This window comes from Microplitis mediator, chromosome 7, assembly GCF_029852145.1.
Source record: "Microplitis mediator isolate UGA2020A chromosome 7, iyMicMedi2.1, whole genome shotgun sequence".
In the NCBI taxonomy this organism is placed as follows: domain Eukaryota; kingdom Metazoa; phylum Arthropoda; class Insecta; order Hymenoptera; family Braconidae; genus Microplitis; species Microplitis mediator.
The window spans coordinates 24,600,863-24,620,585 of record NC_079975.1 but is presented as its reverse complement, the minus strand read 5'-3'; the positions used below and the strand labels follow the sequence as shown (position 1 = coordinate 24,620,585).

Sequence of the window (19,723 nt, the reverse complement as noted above, 5' to 3'; positions counted from 1 at the left end):
GTGCAATTTTTCCAAATATTTTTTTTTATAAATTATCGTTTTGAAAAACAAATGCAAAAATTATTAGACATCGGCTAACTTCAGTATCATAAAATTTTCATATCAATTTTCGAATTTTTTAGGCAAAAGTATATTCAAGAAATTTTGCTTAACTTCTAATTGATAAATGAGTTTTTTTTTTTAAATTCTATATCCGCGAAATTACTATTACGTTGTTCTTTTTTCAATTAAAGTTTCATTTTTTTTTAATTATTCATAAAATTTGAATACGATTATGACAGTTAAAAGTCATTGCATTTTTTAAAAAGTGGGTGACATGTCTGAGAATGTCTTTAAATAAAAATTGAATATTCGAAAGCTGATCAGAATTTTCTCGATTTAAATCGAGTAATTTGAAGAGTTACAAATAATTCAAAAACTTTCGGATAATTCGAAAATGAACGAATAATTCAAAAACTCGAATTATTCTATTCTAATTTTGAATCGAATAGTTAGATTCGCACACCCCTAATATATTCATATCCAGTAGGGTGGTCTTTAAAAATTTAATTTTCTCAGGCGTCTCATAAAAAGCTTCTTTTGAGTAAAAAAAAAACGTGGGGAATTTGGTTTTTTCGTTTTAGGTAAAAAGAACACGTGCCGCAGGACGATCAAAGTTCATTTTTCGATACAATCGCTTTTTTTTTAAATATCTCATGAAATATGCAGATTAAAGGAAAAAATCATAGGAACAATTTTGTAGGAAATTAAATTCTTGACAAAAAAGGTCATATTCATTTTTTTATAGAATGTATATTTATGAAGATATTTTAAAAAAACTTTTTTTAGATCTGAATTGAGCGTTTTAAGGATTAAAAATTTTGAAAATAACATTTTTCTAAGTATATAAAAACTACAACAAGCATTAATGATTGATATGTTACGAGTTACGAAGTTGTCTATATTTAAGAAAAAACGTTATTTTAAACATTCGTAATCCTTAAAATGCTCAATTGATAAGATCTAAAAAAGTTTTTTTAAAATATCTTCATAAATACACATTTTATAAAAAAAATGAATATGACCTTTTTTGTCAAGAATTTAATTTCCTACAAAATTGTTCCTATGATTTTTTCCTTTAATCTGCATATTTCATGAGATATTTAAAAAAACCCGCGATTGTATCGAAAAATGAACTTTGATCTGAGGCACGTGTTCGTTTTACTTAAAAAGAAAAAACCAAATTCCCCACACAGAAAAAACAGATATCTTGAGTCCAGAAAATATTTTTGAAGACAAACGTTTTCGGGAACCAAGTCAAGATTTTCTTGAGCCAAGAGAATTCGTCTTGGTCTAAGAAGATCTCTACTTTATCTGAGAAAATTTAGTCTCCAAAAAAATTTTCTTGAATCAAGAATATTTACCTTCAGTCGAGAATTTTTTTTTTTGTGTGCAGGTATTTTTTCACTAAAAAAAAGCTTTTTATGAGGCGCCTGAGAAAATTTAATTTTTAACAACCACCCTAATACCCAGCATCTCATCTTCGTCTCTTCCATCCCGTCAACCTGATCCTCAGCCCAATTTACTTGACCTAAATACACACACACTTTACCCGACTCAGTATTACACTGCAAGTAAAGCCCAGGTAATAATTACATCTTTAATAAATTAATTTAACACCAACTTTAATTTATACTTTATTTAAAATTAATTTTTATTAATAAAATTAAATACTATTTTTCTTAAATACAATTCCAACAGTCTTCTAAAAATTGAATACTTATCAAGCGATCACTTTGGTACTTAATCTTACTGACCATAACATCAATAAATTACAAGATAATTATAATTATTTAATTAAGCGTAAAGCACCTTTGAACACGTTTGATTGCTACACCTCTCCTCATTGATAATAGAATACTCTCTTTTATAAGCTTTAACAAATTCAACACAATAAAGTGAAGCAATACTCAGGCACATAGCGCTTAATGCAAATATTAAGCGATTATCAGGTACTCCAATCCTAACATAAAGTAATACAACACATATTAACAAATTAGACGGCAATCGGAACCAATTAGCAACACTTGCTCTGTGAATTTCCGGTACAATAATACCCCGTAAATAACCCACAGCTGGATAATAAATTCCAACAGACAATTCGAATGTTAAAAATGATATTAGACATACATATGTGCCCATTTTTTCACAATCAAATTGCATTTGAAGGTGAATTCCTATTGTGCTGACAGCAATACTGAATAGCGCAAGTAAAACACTTGAGCATAGAAGCATCAGTCGGGTTATTTGGTAATAGTTTGCTAATAAGGAATGCAATGCACTTCCAAAAACAATACATAGCATAAATAAACTAAATATTAGGCCATTGCTAGGCTCGATTGGATCTAAAATAGGTGTCCAGAGGAAAACAAATATGTACATTACTGTCTCGAAGAGAGTTTGAATCAGTCCTAGATAAAATAGTAACCCGTCGTTACGGAAAATTACACTGAGACCTTGTAGGAAATTTGAGTAGACTTTTTTTTTAGTGTTTTCGCGCCAGATCGTTGCGCAAAGTAACCCAGTAAGTATGCAGACAGGAATGGCGAACAAAAATGGAGATACTGGTCCGTAATCAAATGTATCAGCTAATATTGATGATAGAATTCCTGCAGTGATAGCCAGTAATCCGTTGTAGAGAGTTGAGGATGCGAAGGTTGATCCCATCCAGTCCTGAGGGAGATCTTCAGACATGTGACGGCTTACGTACCAGGATTCGAAGCTGGAGAATAATATTGACGTTGATATTCCACCGAATATACGACCGATGTGGAGGATTGTAAAGTCTGGAGAGGTCGTTGACAGACAGGCGATTATTGTGCTGATGAAATAGAAGACACATAATTTTTTACGGCCAAATTTATCTGCTAGGTGTCCAATTAATACGCCGGATATTGCGCTGCTGAGAAACCCGGTTATGTAAAAAATAGATATGTCTGTTGTCGTATAATCGTAATGGAGATAGAGTTTGTACAGATAAGGGCCTTGAATCCAGTCGACAAAACTTGCCAATAGATAGACCATTAAATATTTTTTCTTTAGGCTTTGGTATATTTTATTGATATCGATTTCCATTTTTATTTTGTAAGAAATTTTATTTTATTTTCTAGTGACACATCTCTTCTGTTTTCTAAAAAAAAAAAACGATGAGAATTTTTAGATTTATGTTTATTTATTTACTTAATGAAATACTCACGATTTTGTAGATTTGAATTTAGGAGAAGTTATTACTCTAATTACTGTAGATCAAAGTGCCACGATTCAACCACATGATTAAATGTGGTTGACAATAATACTTGGAATTTTTTTATCGTGGCATTTTTTAATGGATATAAACATAGTAAACGCATTGTTTTGAAATGATAAAGAATATAAGCGAGACTGCGTTTCAGATACTTTCGTTTTTATCCCCACCGTTTAAATTTAATAACTGGCATGCGCCTCGATGATGATCGCGAAGTTAGCAGACAATTAAAAATTTTCAAATTTTGTTTTCAACGATTTAATTAAAAAAAAAAAAAATAAATAAAAAAATGCACGTGTAAAAAATTTAAAAAACTATAGGTGCAATTTTTTTTTTTTTAATTTATGAATTTTTTAAAAATTCAAAATTTAATAGATGTCGGCTAACTTCAGTATCGTGAAGTTAGCAGACAGTTGAAAATTTTAGAATTTTTTTTCAGCGACTTAATTTTGAAAAAAAATATAAATAAAAAAATGCACGTGTAGAAAATTTAAAAAACTATAGGTGCAATTATTTGAAATATTTTTTTTTTATAATCTATCGCATTGAAAAAAATTCCTACTAGGGTACTAGGTCTCTTACTGTATATTTAGTGTACTTAATTAACAAAATATAAGTACTCAAGTAATTTTGAACGTTACACAAGATTGTTGGTACATTAAAATCATTAATCGTTTTTTTTTTTTCAATTTGTCTTCTATACAGTATTTTTATATATTATGTTTATTAGACTGATTCAAAAAAATCGACTAATTTTTTTTTTCTTCATTATATCGAAAATATTGTTGGAAATGACGAAAAAAAAATAGTGTGAAAGTTTGAGCTCTTAATATTAATATAAACAACTGCCGCATCGCGATTTTCTATTTCCCGTTTAAATAACATGGGAAAATTTATTTTTTAAGCTTTGGAATTTTGTAGCTCTCGGTGGGACCAATACTTTTGAATGTTCAAGACATATTCTTATGGGAAATTTGACGCTCTACAAAAAAGGTCTCTTATAATTTTTCGATATTTTTATTTCTTCAAAAGTAATTCGAAGTTAAAATTAGATTGACGATAAATTTTTACATTTTTTAAATTTTTTGATGCAACCATCAACTTTATCTGAAAATTTTAAAGGACATTTTTTGTAGAGCATTTTATTTCCTACAACTTATCTCGAGAAAATTTTCGATATTTCACTTAAGTCGTATGTTATTTGCAATTAACTGAAAATTTTTTTAAATAATCTAAATTTTGTTGCTTAAAATTAATTATATTAAATTTTCAGTTAATTGCGAATAACTTACGACTTATGAGAAATATCGAAAATTTTCTCGAGATAAGTTGTAGGAAATAAAATGCTCTACAAAAAATGTCCTCTAAAATTTTCGGATAAAGTTGATGGTTGCATCAAAAAATTTAAAAAATGTAAAAATTTATCGTCAATCTAATTTTAACTTCGAATTACTTTTGAAGAAATAAAAATATCGAAAAATTATAAGAGACCTTTTTTGTAGAGCGTCAAATTTCCCATAAAAATATGTCTTGAACATTCAAAAGTATTGGTCCCACCGAGAGCTACAAAATTCCAAAGCTTAAAAAATAAATTTTCCCATGTTATTTAAACGGGAAATAGAAAATCGCGATGCGGCAGTTGTTAATATTAATATTAAGAGCTCAAACTTTCACAGTATTTATTTTTCGTCATTTCCAACAATATTTTCGATATAATGAAGAAAAAAAAAATTAGTCGAATTTTTTGAATCAGTCTAATGTTTATATAAAACAAAAACGGTTAAAAAATATTTATGACTAATATTGGATGTCCCTGAATTAGTTAGTCTGTTCAAGTTCGTGGTGCCTAACATTAGAGTGAGAACATCAAGAGTACTCGTCCCGAAAGTTGAAACGCGCTACTCCACGCGAGCTCCGCTGTATAGAATATCAAAGTTAGTCAACGAATTTGCGAGATTGACATTTTTGGTGTTTTGGCTAATACATTTAAAAGTGTCGCTGGAAATTTATTAATGTAATCAACTGTCATTTCCTTGGTCTTAAAGCGGCTGGATATTATTTATATATAAGTGATATTTGTTATTTTTTGTTGTTACTTCTATTTTATATTTTTCTCTTATAGCTTTTTTTAGGTTCCATGACAACTGATCCCCGACAAGTGATCACACGATAATGGATCACACAGACAACTGATCCCACTGACAAATTCATAAAAGAATTAATTATTAATTAATTACTATGACATAAGTAATTAAAATTCACTGTTGTAAATATAAAAAGTTAAATTATGTAAATTAGTTGTTGATAAAAATCAATCGACCATCAATTGTTGATGGGATCAGATGTCGGTGGGATCAATTTGTAGGGATCACTTGTCGTGGTATAAAATTGTTGGGATCAGTAGACAGCACACCCTTTTTTTATCATCCATGTGATGTTATCTGTTTCTTCAATTCGTAATTTTAGTTTATCATTTATTTTTTACCTATTGTTTCAATAATGTATACTTGACGAATGGCGTAAATAAATAAATGAATAAATAACTCAAATTTATTTTTGTATTAAAAATTATTTTATTTAATCATTAGTAAAAAACTATTTATTATAATAATTTGAGCAATAGGTAAGTCTTTGAGTATTTAAATAATTAACAATGGTTTAATATAAAAATACCTATTCAATTATTTGTTCTGTAAAAAATTATTCTACTGAGGTACTTGTCAGCCACTTAAGTGTAAAAATTAAATATCTCATTTAAGAGTTAAATACTGAGCGTCGTAACAAACGATAATACTTTATAAATCAAAGGAATGAAATGAACAAAAAAAAATCATAATGGTAACGATAATGAAAAACAATAAAATGATGTAGATTAGTAACCTTCGACTACATGGTAATGATCAATTAATATATATTTGATCGTGAGAAGTTCAAGATTAGGATACTTGCAATATTTACCGAGGATGTTAAGGGATTTAATAAGGCAAGCAATTCTTTTGGGAAGATTGAGTATCATTTTTTGTTCAACCGTCATAAATCTTGTTACTGGCGGATATATTTGTTGTTCGATCATGTGCTTTGCTTTTAAAATTGTTTCTTTGGCCTTCTTAGACAAGTTTTGTTCCTAGATGTAAACAAAAAATATAATTAATTAATTAAATTATAAGTACAGCCGACCCGTCATAAGCCTCTTCCCCTAAATCGGGAGTTACTGAGTCCAAACAGCCCCCATTTAACCATTTTAAAAAGTTTTGTATTAGAGAACCCGTTATAAGCCTCCGTTGAAATTGTCGAAATTATAAACTAAGAATAGGGACAAAATAGACAAATTAATTATGAAAATTTACTATCTATGTTTCGCAGAGAATAATTAAGTAAAATATAATTTATTATTCATAATTGTAATCATGAATTATATCCGAAGCTCCTGTTACAATTGAAAAATTTTATTGAGCCTGTTGAGCAATAAAATTATGAGCAACCGACAGTCACTACGTGACTGCCCAAATATCACTACTAAATTTATAAAATACGCAGAAAAAAAAGGATTTCTTGCCGCAAAAAATTTTAATTTGCACCAAGAAATTTTATGCATTATCAATTAAATACTAAAATTATCTTGGGGCGAGAAAAGATTTTTTTGGTCAAGAAATAATTCCTTGCACCGAGTCATTTTTTCTAGTTCTAAATAAATTTTTGTTTTCAATTCACAATGCAAAAAATTTATTGGGGTAAGTAAAAATTTTCTTTAGGCGAGTAAAGATTTTTTGTGTCAATGAATCCTTTTTTTTTCTATCCACACTTTTTTGGCTTTGAGAAGCTTCCTAAAACCAAAAGGGAGCATAAAAATCTGTCATTTTGGAATAAGTAACGCGATATAAATAATATAGCTATATATTCAGTGACATTCAGTCATATTTAGTGACAGAATAATTAAAGTATTAATTTATTTAAAGAAAATAAATACGATCGTCTTTTTTCCCGCGTAATTTAAATGTAATTCAAATGATATAGATAAATCTATTTATCTCAATACTTGGCAATTAAAAAGAGTTTAAAGTATGAAAAGGCACAAATTCAAGTCAAGACCTATCTAATGACACCAATTTCAATAACGTTAACTAATTCTATCACTTAGATATGGCGGGAACAAAATTTTCCTTATTCTCTTAATAATATAGATTATTTATATTATTACTGTAATCAATACCGTTGTCATTGTAATTTTTGCATTAAAATAATTATTAGTGTAAAAAGATAAGTATTTATTTTAGAGCTATAAGCACCAGAAAAATCGGGATAGTCGCTTATGTAAAAAAAATGTAAATATGACATAAAATAAATCAGGATTATAACGAGTAGTCGAGAACAAAACAAAACGCGAGGTAATGGGAAGACTGAAAATCAAAGAAAAATTTCTCCTACATCCCCTAGACCAGGCTTATGACGAGTAATTATAATTATTAAATATAAAATTACCAGGCAAGACGGGTGACAAGAATTGGGATGCCAATTATGTCTACAAGCATAACAATCGCAATGGAAATCATAAATAGTATGAAGTATTGCTCTTCTTTTTTTAGTCTCCACATGAATATACTCTGGCCCCAAAGAACAGTAAATTTGTTCGCCTTGTTTTATTGGCTGTACAGCAATCAATGCACTTTTTCCATCAGCAACAAAATGATAAACATTGCGATCACAACTGTGATTACAAAGTTGAATGAACGGGACTACAACTCCTTCTACTCTAATGTCTTCTCCTACTTCATTTTCTATTTCAATCTAGCCAAAGTAATTTTGTTTAATTTAAAAATTATTAATATATATATTTAAGTATTTTGCTATAATTATTAGTATCAGCATAAATAAAATATACCTTAGCTGTGTTGGTACGACCAATAACCTGATGATAATAAATTAATTGGGCAATGAACAGAGCATCTTCATTTTTGAATAAATCAGTGTAATTATTTATTTTACGACCAAATATATCAGTAAGTGCTGCTATAAAATACGTCAACCCAACGGCCTTCAGTGCGTATTCGACAGACGTTATTTCATCAATAGGTAATCGCATCAATGAATAAAAACTTGCGTATTTGGTGTCGTCAAATCTGCCACCAGTAAAGATACGAGCGAGTGGATCTGAAAAATTAATAATGCATTAATTAATAAATTATTAATTGTTAATTGTTAAAGTAAATATATATAAACATTAGACTGTGTCAAAATAAGTTTTTATTTTTTTTTTTCGATTAAACGTATCTTAAAAGTTTCTTCAATATAAAAAAAAAATTCTCCTAAAGTTTGAGCTCAATATCTCAAAAATTGAGCTGGCGCAGAGGGGGTCTCCTTTCCCATTTAAATAACATTGTAAAAATTTTTTGTTTTTATTTTTAAAATAACTACACAAAGAAAATTTTTTTTTCAATTTTGCTTTCGACTATCTTATAGGAAATTTAATTCTCTACAAAATTGTCTATGTCTATTTTTTTCCTAAACTCAACAGAAACGGAGTTACAGAGGGCCGAGTAGGAGGAAAAAAATAATTAATGAATTAATAACAGAAAAAAAATTATTAGTTCAACTTATCAATTAATTAACTCAATATACTTCATTATTCATCAAAAATTTTTGAATTCAACATTATTTCGAATTAATAATAAAACAAAATTTACAATTAAACAGAAATTGATTATAATTATAATTACTCTGATTAAAAAAAATGATTAAAAAGTATTTAAAATGATTTGTTTATTAATCATTTTAAATACTTTTTAATCCTTCAAATCATTTCTAATCCTGTCTCTTATGGACATTTAACGTGTGAAATCATTTTTAATCATTTTTTTTAATCAGGGTAATTTCTGTTTTATTTATAATTAATTTCTGTTTTATTTATGATTTATTTCTGCTTTATTGTAAATTTTGTTTTGTTATTAATTCGAAATAATGTTGAATTCAAAAATTTTGGATGAACAATCAAGTATATTGAGTTAATTAATTGATAAATTAAACTAATAATTTTTTTTCTGTTATTAATCCATTAATCATTTTTTTCTTCCTAATCGGCCCTCTGTAACTCCGTTTCTGTTGAGTTTAAAAGAAAAATGGACATAGACAATTTTGTAGAGAATTAAATTTCCTATAAGATAGTCGAAAGCAAAATTGAAAAAAAATTTTCTTTCTGTAGTTATTTTAAAAATTAAAAAAAAAAAATTTTTACATTGTTATTTAAATGGGAAAGAAGACCCCCCTTTGCGCCAGCTCAATTTTTGAGATATTGAGCTCAAACTTTAGGAGAATTTTTTTTTATATTGAAGAAACTTTTAAGATACGTTTAATAAAAAAAAAAAAAATTTAAAACTTATTTTGACACAGTCTAATAAACATATAAAATAACTACCGGAATTAGATTCAATTTCTTTTATTTTATTTCTGAGTCCATCGATACTACCAGTTTCTTTCAGAGCTTTCAGCAATATTTTCAAAGCGATAGTCTCCCCAAGACACATGTGAGCACGGCGCATTACTCCAACAAGTTTACATTCAATATCGTGATACTCATTCCACGCAGTTGTACGGCACAGTTCGCCGCAAAAAACAACATCAACGCACGACTCACATGGAATAGGATTCCACATTTTATCAGAGCAATGCCAGCAATGGGTGTAAATATTTTCTGGATAGAGTGCTGATGCGTACGAACGATGGACGGACAGAGTATCACCGGCTTTGATATCGCGTGTTGCTACAACGTGTCTGCCAAATTCTTTGGAGTATTCCAATGCAACAGCGCTACTTGCATGGAGTATCTTATGATTGCCTTGTGGTGTATTTGGTAGAAAATCAGAAGGAAACCAAAGTTCACGTGGCGGTGGTACCGATTTACTTATTTTAAGTTTTTGAATAGCGGCTTGAGTCTTTTTCCTGTTTTCAGGATCCATTTTCTCAGACCAAAGTTGAGCTTCTTTCAAACATTTATCAACACCGTGGAGTGTCTCTGGAAAACGTGCTATCACAGCTTTTGCTTGGCGTACGTAAAGTTTAGCTTTCAAATTGTCTGGATAACCGATCTCAAGTGCTGAGCCAACGTCATCCAGTGCACTCTCATACAATCGTTCATTACAGAGTATTGCTGACCGATTGGCATAAGCTTTAGCCATTGCTTCTGAATTATTGGGAGAATAAGCTAATCCTTGAGTGTACAGTTTGAGCAATGACTTGTAATGTAATTTTGATATTTGTTTGGTTGCATCGTTTATTATCTCCAATGCTTTAGCGGAACTTTTTGATTCATGTTTTATTGCTAACAAATCTTGATTTATCTGTAAAAAATCAATCGCTAGTTTCACTCTGTCTTCGTCGGTGTCTGGCAATTTTCGAGATTTTATGAGTTGAAGACCTTTGATACGCCAAATTAGTTTGCTCCATTCTCCATTTTGCTTTTCTATTGATAAACAGAAATAACTATAAGTAAATATATGTTTAAATGAAACTATAAAAATAATAAATCAATTAATTAATGACAACTTAATCTTTAATCTATATTATTAAGAGAATAAGGATAATTTTGTTCCCGCCATATCTATGTGGTAGAATTAGTTAATGTTATTGAAATTGGTGTCATTAGATAGGTCTTGACTTGAATTTGTGCCTTTTCATAGTTTAAACTCTTTTTAATTGCCAAGTATTGAGATAAATAGATTTATCTATATCATTCGAATTACATTTAAATTACGCGGGAAAAAAGACGATCGTATTTATTTTCTTTAAATAAATTAATACTTTAATTATTCTGTCACTAAATATGACTGAATGTCACTAAATATATAGCTATATTATTTATATCGCGTTACTTATTCCAAAATGACAGATTTTTATGCTCCCTTTTGGTTTTAGGAAGCTTCTCAAAGCCAAAAAAGTGTGCATAGAAAAAAAAAGGATTCATTGACACAAAAAATCTTTACTCGCCTAAAGAAAATTTTGACTTACCCCAATAAATTTTTTGCATTGTGAATTGAAAACAAAAATTTATTTAGAACTAGAAAAAATTACTCGGTGCAAGGAATTATTTCTTGACCAAAAAAATATTTTCTCGCCCCAAGACAATTTTTGTATTTAATTGATAATGCATAAAATTTCTTGGTGCAAATTAAAATTTTTTGCGGCAAGAAATTCTTTTTTTCTGCGTATTTTATAAATTTAGTAGTGATATTTGGACAGTCACCTAGTGACTGCAGGTTACTTGTTAGCATAGTAAAGAAAATTATTTATTAATGCCATGCAATCTAATAATTAATTGATTAAATTTAGCAATAAATTTAACAAAAATGTTATTGAAGAAATTTGAATTTTAAAAAATCAACACATGTTTTATATATTCAAAATGCAAATTAAAGGTTAAGTGAAAAATAAATTTCATTACTAACATGCGATTTTCATAAGTAAATCAAGTAGTTATTTTAAAATGTGATAAAACTTTAATTATATATATATTTTAAATAAATAATAAAATTTTTACCAGTTGCGTTTTTCTCTGCCATTGTTCACGTCTTCAGAATCAATAATAAATTAATTATTATTATAGAGAAATGCAATAGTTATTTATTATTTATACTAATAGTCATTAATTTTTTTATTAAAACTGAAATTAGTTTACAGATAATCAAGAAATTAATGGATTTGTTCCACTTGGTGTTTATATTAAAGAACTGATATTTTTAATGCGCAACAAATGCCGGTATGTATTTACGTTAAACTTTAAGCCATGCGGGTATACTTCGGGTAACTTCGCCTTTTTTCCCTTCTTTTGTCTTTTTGTTTGAAAATCTTCGGATGTTTGAAAACAACGAACTCAGCGCGTGGGGACGATACACAAGGAGACATCCAGCATCATAACAGCAACTGAAGGTCAAGTTTTTTTTTATTCATATCTCACTCACATAATTAACAAAAAAAATAAAAAAAGATATAATGAACAGGATTATTAAAGAGCATCTAGTTTTGTGATAAAAAAAGAGATAAGCGAAAGAAAAAATTCGAAATTAGATTTTGAGAGTTGAAATTGAAAAATGTTGTTTTTATAATATACCCTGGTTAAAAAAGTGAATTAAAAAGGATTAAAAAAGCACACATATTTAATACTACTTAATACTCTCCAATACTCTTAATTCTCCGGAGAATTCAAATCGAACCTAAAATGAATTCTTTTTAATTCTCCTTCATCTAGCAAAATTTCTAGATATGAATTCTCCTTAATTTCTATTTAATTCTCTGAAGAGAATTAGAAAGTTTTGAAAATTTCTAAATATGAATTCTTAATTCTATTTAATTCTCTGAAGAGAATTAAAAAGTATTGAAAATTTCTAAATTTGAATTCTTCTTAATTCTATTTAATTCTCTGAAGAGAATTAAAAAGGATTCAATTGATTTTTAATTCTCTTTAATTCTCTTTTTTAACCAGGGTAATGTCTAAGAAAAATATGAAAATGGTAAAAAGACATGACTTTTTTGAAATTCAAATTAAACGTGATTTTACAAAGCTATGGTTTTTAGGATACTAAAATTAGCCAACTATTTTTTTTTATATTTTTTTAACAACGATAAATCTTAAAAGAAAAATTATTTTAAAAAATTGCATTCATAGTTTTTTTAATTTTCTTCATGTGCATTTAATTAGTTTTCATTTTTCTTCAAATTGAATTGTTGAAAAAAAACTGAAAATGGTTAATTATCTACGAACTTCAGGATCATATGGTTTTTAAAAATTGCTATGGTCAGAAAATTTTTATTTAAAATACACAGTTGAAAAATTTGTTTCTGTCTAGAAACAAGCTTTTGAATCGAAAAGTAACCACTATTTTTATTTCGCTAGCTTCTGCACAATAACTAATAAGAAAAGGTTAATGGATCGGCATAAACGTTTTCAATATTAATAGAATTTTATGAATACAGCTCATTATTTTATTGAATAATTCTAAAAATCTAATAAGTTTAAAAAATATAATTATTTCTGTTTCTAATATTGCCTAGTCTCTTAATAAGAAGATCACGTACAATAATAGCTTAATTCTTTAATTTATGTGTATCTAATTATTGGTCCAATATTCCAAGAGCATTCCATTCTTTGAGCCTCCGTACCATTATTTCTTTAAACACTTTATTCTGATATATATTTGTCTTAAATTGAGCATCACCAGTACTTAGTAGTTCATCAAAATAATTTTGTGCTTGATTTTTATCCATTAGATTGACTGGAAGACTTGTACACGCTATTACAAAACCAATAAATTCTTTTTCAATCAATATTTTTTGTATATAATCTAGACTAGGAGGACAAGTTTGACATCCAATAATTTTCATTGTTGTAGAAAGGGTTTTTACATATTCTTCAATCAGAGAATGTTTGTGTTGTACTAGCACGTTTTCAGAAGCACTAGTATTTAAAAAATTCAGTAGGTCTAAAGCAGGCGTTCCATAATGACAAAATTGAAAATCAACCTGGAATATTTCTTAATAATTATTGCTCCATTAATTCAATAAAATAAAAAATTGTAGCTCAATGTACTTACAAATATTTGATCTACGACATTGCCATTGTCATCATATTTAAACAACATATTATTAACCCAAAAGTCGCCATGATTTATTACATTGAATTCATTTTCTTTTAGTTTTCCTACTTCACATGCTCTTTCATAAGCTGTATCTGCCAGTTCATTTAATTTTTTAAAACATTCTTCATTTATCTCTGACCAGGTCTTGATTTCTTCTACAAGAAATTTCATTCCATTTCTAAAAAAACTTGTTATTTCAGGAAGATAAGAATATTTTCCATTGGTATAATGTCCTTTGTATTCTGGTGTCTGATGAAAAAAATTTCATCTATTTAATTGCATTTAATATTTTTGATTTTAAATATAATAAAATTTAAATAAACCAACGTTTTCACAAACCAATACCGAGCTTGCATGAAATTTAGCTAATCTTTGTAATGCCAAAGTGCAGTGTTGAATATCAAGACGTGCTTGAGGATCGGCCATACGGAAGCCTAATGGTGTCAAATCTTCCATAACTAATAACAAAGGATTTTTTTCTTGGTAATAAAAAAATCGAGGACCAAGTTTTGTATTTTTCAAAGCTATTTCCATGTCTTTCATTGATGACGCCATAAAACTTGACTCAGCGTTAAATACAAGTTTGGTAGTTTTTATCTTTAAAATTTATAAAATAATAGAACAAAAATTAACATTAACTTTCAATTTACGATATTTTCTATAAACTTACTATTTGTTCCCAAATCCCGTAAATATGAGCAACTTTTACAATAAGAGAATTTTTTTTTTCAATTTTTTTATCACTGCCATCGCATATAAATTCAAAATTAACACGGTACATTGCACTTGCGTAATTATCACCTTTATTAGTTGCGTTTTCAGTTGAAATTTTTTTCACAAAAATCGAATTATCTTTCTCGGAATTTTTAAGTATATTTTCTATAAATTGTGCTGTCAGCCATTCAGGTTTTGCCATTTTTTTACTAATATTTCTAGACTATCGTTTTAGATTATGTAAGAAATATTCCAGGAAAATTAAATTTCGGTTAGTCGTTTTGAAATTAAAACAAAAAAATATTTTATTTGATAAAGTCTATAGATTAATTATAATTAAATATTCAAATTTTATATTTGTATTTACACTTTTTGTGACGAAAGATTCTGCTTTTTATAAATGTTTTCTATCAATATATTGTAATTTTACTTGCTACTATACTATTATGTTTTTTACCGATGACTTACACAACAATCTAAAATATCATGTCGACAGAGCGATATTTTTTCTTCGAAATTACCACTTTGTGGACAATCTATTATAAATTTCAACTCAGCTGATAGCAAGTAAAATATAGCATAAATAATTAGATTACTTATTGCAATAAATTAGAATAAATTATTCGCAGCATACTTAACTTCAAGACTTTTTTTTTTGTGTACAAATTATTATTATTTTCTTTTTCTTTCATAATTAACACTAATTCTATAGTTTAACATTTATCTAATTTTTTTTTGTTCGATGACATTTCTACATAAGTTACCATATTATGTTATTTTATTTACGTCACTAATTAATAATGAGCTGAAATTAACTCTGCAATAATAATGTTTAACGCGTTAGCGTATGCATATCTACCTTTATTGCATTTATTTCAATTTATATTGACGTGTAAATTCTCTATATATTTTTATATTATTTATATAACTATTAATCGAAGATTCCGCGTGCATCCCACTCTTGGAGCCTTCTTACCATTATTTTTTTATAAGCCTCATTTTTATATGCACGAGGATTAAATTCGGTGTCATCTGTTCCCATTATTTCATCAAGTCCTTGGGCTTCACTTTTCTCAGTCAGCATGACTGCAAGACAAGTGCAGGATATTACAAAACCAATAAATTCTTTTTCAATTAAAATCTTTTTTATGTAATCAATACTAGGAGGACAAGTTTTACACCCAATATTTTTCATTGTTGTAGAGAGAGTTTTTACATATTCTTCAATGAGAAAATTTTTTCGGTCTATTAATACTTGTTCCAAAACACTTGTGTTTAAAAAATACAGAAGATCTAAAGCAGGTGTTCCATAAACACAAACTTGAAAATCAACCTGAAATAATTTATTTCAGTTATTAATTCATAGTAATTGGAATACGGAGAAATTGTGCTTGTTTGAAATAATATGGTGTCATAGCAAATCTGGACCATGTTGGCCACCTGCAGATATCGAAATAAACACATGCAAAAATTACTATGGTTATAGTTCAATTGGCAACGATTATACAATAATTACTGTAACCATTGTAAGTTTCACATGAAATTAATTCAATTTCCGTCAGATGGCTAATATGGTCCGGATTTTTTCTATGACACCATTAGCATTTCGAGCAAGAATAATTTCTCTGTGTACACAGAAAAAAAGGATTTCTTGGCATAAGAAAAATTTTTCATTATGAAATGAAAAGAAAAATTTTCTCAAGACTAGAAAAAATTTCTTGGTGCAAGAAATTTTTTCTCGCTTCAAAAATCTGTTTCTTGGCTCAAGAAAATTTTTTCTCGCCCCAAGAAAATTTCCGTTTTCAATTCATAATGCGAAAAATTTATTAGCGCAAGTAAAAATTTTTTGGGGCGAGTAAAAATTTTTTGCGTCAAGAAATTCTTTTTTTCTGTGTACTTGCAATTTTCTAAATTATATCGAGTTCGGTTATTGACTCTCTTACAAAAATATGGTCTATGACATTGCCTTGGTCATCATATTTAAACAACATATTATTAACCCAAAAATCACCATGATTTATTACATTGAATTCAGATTCTCTCAGTTTAGCTATTTCACATGCTTTAAAATAAGCAGTATCAGACAACTTTTTAAGTTTCTCTGTGCACTTTTTACTTAATTCTGGCCATGACTCAACTACTTTCGCAGTAGCTTTTATTCCATTTGTGAAAAATTTTATTAATTCAGGCGGAAAACCATCACAAAACATTCCTTTAGTATAATATTCCTTATGCTTAGGTGTCTATTTGACAAAAATACACATTAAATATTGAAAGGACGTTCAAGTTTTCTTCCAAGATTATTTATATTATTATATATTAGAATAAAATTAAATGCAACTAACATTTTCACAAACCAATACTGAACTTGCATGAAATTTAGCTAATCTTTGTAATGCCAAAATGCAGTGTTGAATATCAAGACGTGCTTGACGATCGGCCATACGAAAACCTAATGGTGTTAAGTCTTCGATAACTAATACCGGAGGATTTATATTATTAGTATAATAACATCGACCACTCAGTTTAGTATCTTTTAATACTAATTCCATATCTTTCAAAGTCGAAGTCATCATATTTATTTCATTGTCACATATTTTAGCATCTTCCACCTTAAAATCGGTATCAAACGAAAATTTTAAATATTCTTATACCTTCCCTGACGGTTTTGAATCACCCTGGAAACACCGTGGAATCACGATGATTCCACGTGGAATCTCGGTGAATACACCCCCTAGCAGACCTGATTTACCGTAAATTTTCGGTAATTTTACCGTAAATCTACCGTAGAATACCGTAAAATTCGAGTAGATTTACCGTAAAATACGGTAAACTCACCGTAAATTACGGTAAATCCACCGTAATTTACGGTAAATCGGTATTTTACGGTGGATTACCGTAATTTACCGTAATTTGGGTCCGTTAGGGCCGTGGAATCATGGTGATAAAATGGCACAAACCCACCATGTAACCACCCAGGATTCACCGTGTTTCCACTCCCAGGGTGTTTTCAGGCTGTTTCCAGGGTGATTCAAAACCGCCAGGGTTAATTTAACTTAATACTTACTAATTCTTTGTGTATTTGTTCAGTAGTATGAGGTACTTTTACAAGAAGTGTACTTTGTTTAGATACTTTATGTTCAGCTTCAATTTTCGTTAATTTAAAATAAACACGATACATTTCACTGGTGTAATTATCACCTTTATTAGTCGCAATTTTTACAACGATGTCCGTCACAGAAACTGATTTATCTTTATCTGCATCCCTTAACACACGTTCTATAAATTGTGCTGTTAACCATTCGGGTTGAGTCATTTTTAATTATTTAAAAATTTTTAAATTTAAAAGGAAATAAAACAGCTTTTTAAGTTTAGTTTATTATTTTACTATTGTAACGAAACGAATTAATGATGAGTACGGGGAATAACTGACGACTGCATGCAAGTAAATTTAAATGCATACTAGTTTTATAGATACTTCCGTATCTATTACTCTAGAATTAAACAATTTTTTAAGCTCACTTTTAATAATAAAGTCAACAAGACTATGACATGCAAAATTCACATTAATTCCATATGTCTGTTCTCTTAGTGATTTTTATTTTTCAATGCTAAAATCTCAAAAGTATATAGAAAACGACTGTGCAGACTGCAACTCGTCAACGAGCCAAGCCCCGCTTGACAGGCAATAAATTAAAATGATACTCTATAATTTATATCAAAGTCAAGTTCATGTCATCATATTATACTGCGTACTCATTACAAATTAATTAAAATAAAATAATCGCAACTTTACGAGATTTATACAACTTATTTTATTTATCATTAATATTAACTAATTTTAAAAAGTCGCCATCTTGATTTTATTTTTAATTTAAATTATTTATCGCATGTATAAATATTGCATTTTAATTCGTGTTAGGCCAATATTTTTTAATGGTGTTATATTTAAATTTTATTTAGTACCTAATAAACATTAATTATAAAAAAAAAATCGGCACAACGAAATGGAGTAAATTACTAATACATAGTGGGATTAGGTCTTTTATCTTTTCAATGACTAAATAATTCTTGAATTTCTGGTCTCGTAGACAGTTCAAAAAATTAAAATGAATTGAAAATTCTAAATTCTTTTCAATTCATTTTAATCAGAAAATAATATTAAATTTTTGGCTTCGCCTATGATTGAAAAAAATTAAACTGCGGTCAGAATTCACATTACCGAGGTTCGAATTATTTTCAATTCTTTTGAATATTATTCAATACAATATAGGGGAGGAGGGGGCAAAGTGGGCCCTTCAAAATTTGCTATACGCCAATAAATTCGGACGGATAATGAGCCTATCGAAATTTTTTATATAATGACGACTAAAATAGACCACCAAAACTGTTCATCAAAAAAAAATTTATTAAGAAAGTTAAAGATAATAAATTTACGATTTAAAGTTATATCAGTTCTTAAAATATTTTTTTTTTATTCTGCCTACTGATTATCATCCGACATCACTTCTGAGGCCCTTTCGATGTAAAATAATAGAAAATACCGGAGGAAATAAATTGTTAGAGACCCGAAACAGTCTCAGACCCATGTGTATGGGCATTAGGGTGGGTTGAAAAAAAAATTTTTTTTTGTTTTTCTTAGCATGGGGGTAGAATTTGTACCTTATAAAAAAAAAAAATTTTTCAAGAAAAAAAAATTTTTTTCACTCAACATTTTAAGGTGGCCGACTCGTTTTTAAAATAAATAATTGATCAAATGGGGTAGTCCCAACGAAAAAAATTACATGGCGTTCTAGAATCTGTAGGGTGTCCCCTTGAAAGCTAATTGAAAGTCAGAAGTTGAAAAAATTTTTTTCCTATTATTTTTGTAATTTAAGTAAAAAATCCAAAAACGAAAAGCATTTTCTTTTGAATTAAAATGAAAGTGAAGTAAAAATCACATTCGACAATTATTAGACGTTTTCCACGATTTTGGACAAAAAAAATTTTTTTCGTTGGAACTACCCCGTTTAATAAATTATTTATTTTAAAAACGAGTGGGCCACCTCAAAATGTTGAGTAAAAACTTTTTTTTTTTTTATAAGGTACAAATTTTACCCCCATG

The 19,723-nt window shown here is 28.4% G+C and overlaps 3 protein-coding genes across 3 annotated transcripts; all 3 read right to left on the bottom strand.

Annotated features, from left to right (window-relative positions):
- Positions 1-1,666: 1,666 nt before the first annotated feature.
- On the bottom strand, positions 1,667-3,446 carry LOC130671787 (molybdate-anion transporter-like). Its single transcript, XM_057475865.1, has 2 exons — positions 3,236-3,446; positions 1,667-3,169 (listed from the first exon to the last, which is right to left on the bottom strand). The coding sequence occupies exon 2, from the start codon at positions 3,112-3,114 to the stop codon at positions 1,837-1,839; it is 1,278 nt and encodes a 425-aa protein (XP_057331848.1). The 5' UTR covers positions 3,115-3,169; positions 3,236-3,446; the 3' UTR covers positions 1,667-1,836.
- A 2,461-nt stretch (positions 3,447-5,907) lies between these two features.
- On the bottom strand, positions 5,908-12,161 carry LOC130671471 (SET and MYND domain-containing protein 4-like). The gene is made up of 5 exons (XM_057475379.1): positions 11,811-12,161; positions 9,693-10,736; positions 8,163-8,431; positions 7,763-8,068; positions 5,908-6,407 (listed from the first exon to the last, which is right to left on the bottom strand). Exons 1-5 carry the CDS (start codon positions 11,830-11,832, stop codon positions 6,156-6,158), a joined length of 1,893 nt encoding a protein of 630 aa, XP_057331362.1. The 5' UTR covers positions 11,833-12,161; the 3' UTR covers positions 5,908-6,155.
- A 915-nt stretch (positions 12,162-13,076) lies between these two features.
- On the bottom strand, positions 13,077-18,238 carry LOC130671980 (uncharacterized). Its single transcript, XM_057476159.1, has 8 exons — positions 17,687-18,238; positions 16,965-17,231; positions 16,563-16,862; positions 15,566-15,952; positions 14,576-14,842; positions 14,233-14,502; positions 13,861-14,154; positions 13,077-13,789 (listed from the first exon to the last, which is right to left on the bottom strand). The coding sequence occupies exons 1-8, from the start codon at positions 17,933-17,935 to the stop codon at positions 13,382-13,384; spliced, it is 2,442 nt and encodes an 813-aa protein (XP_057332142.1). The 5' UTR covers positions 17,936-18,238; the 3' UTR covers positions 13,077-13,381.
- Between the last annotated feature and the right edge of the window lie 1,485 nt (positions 18,239-19,723).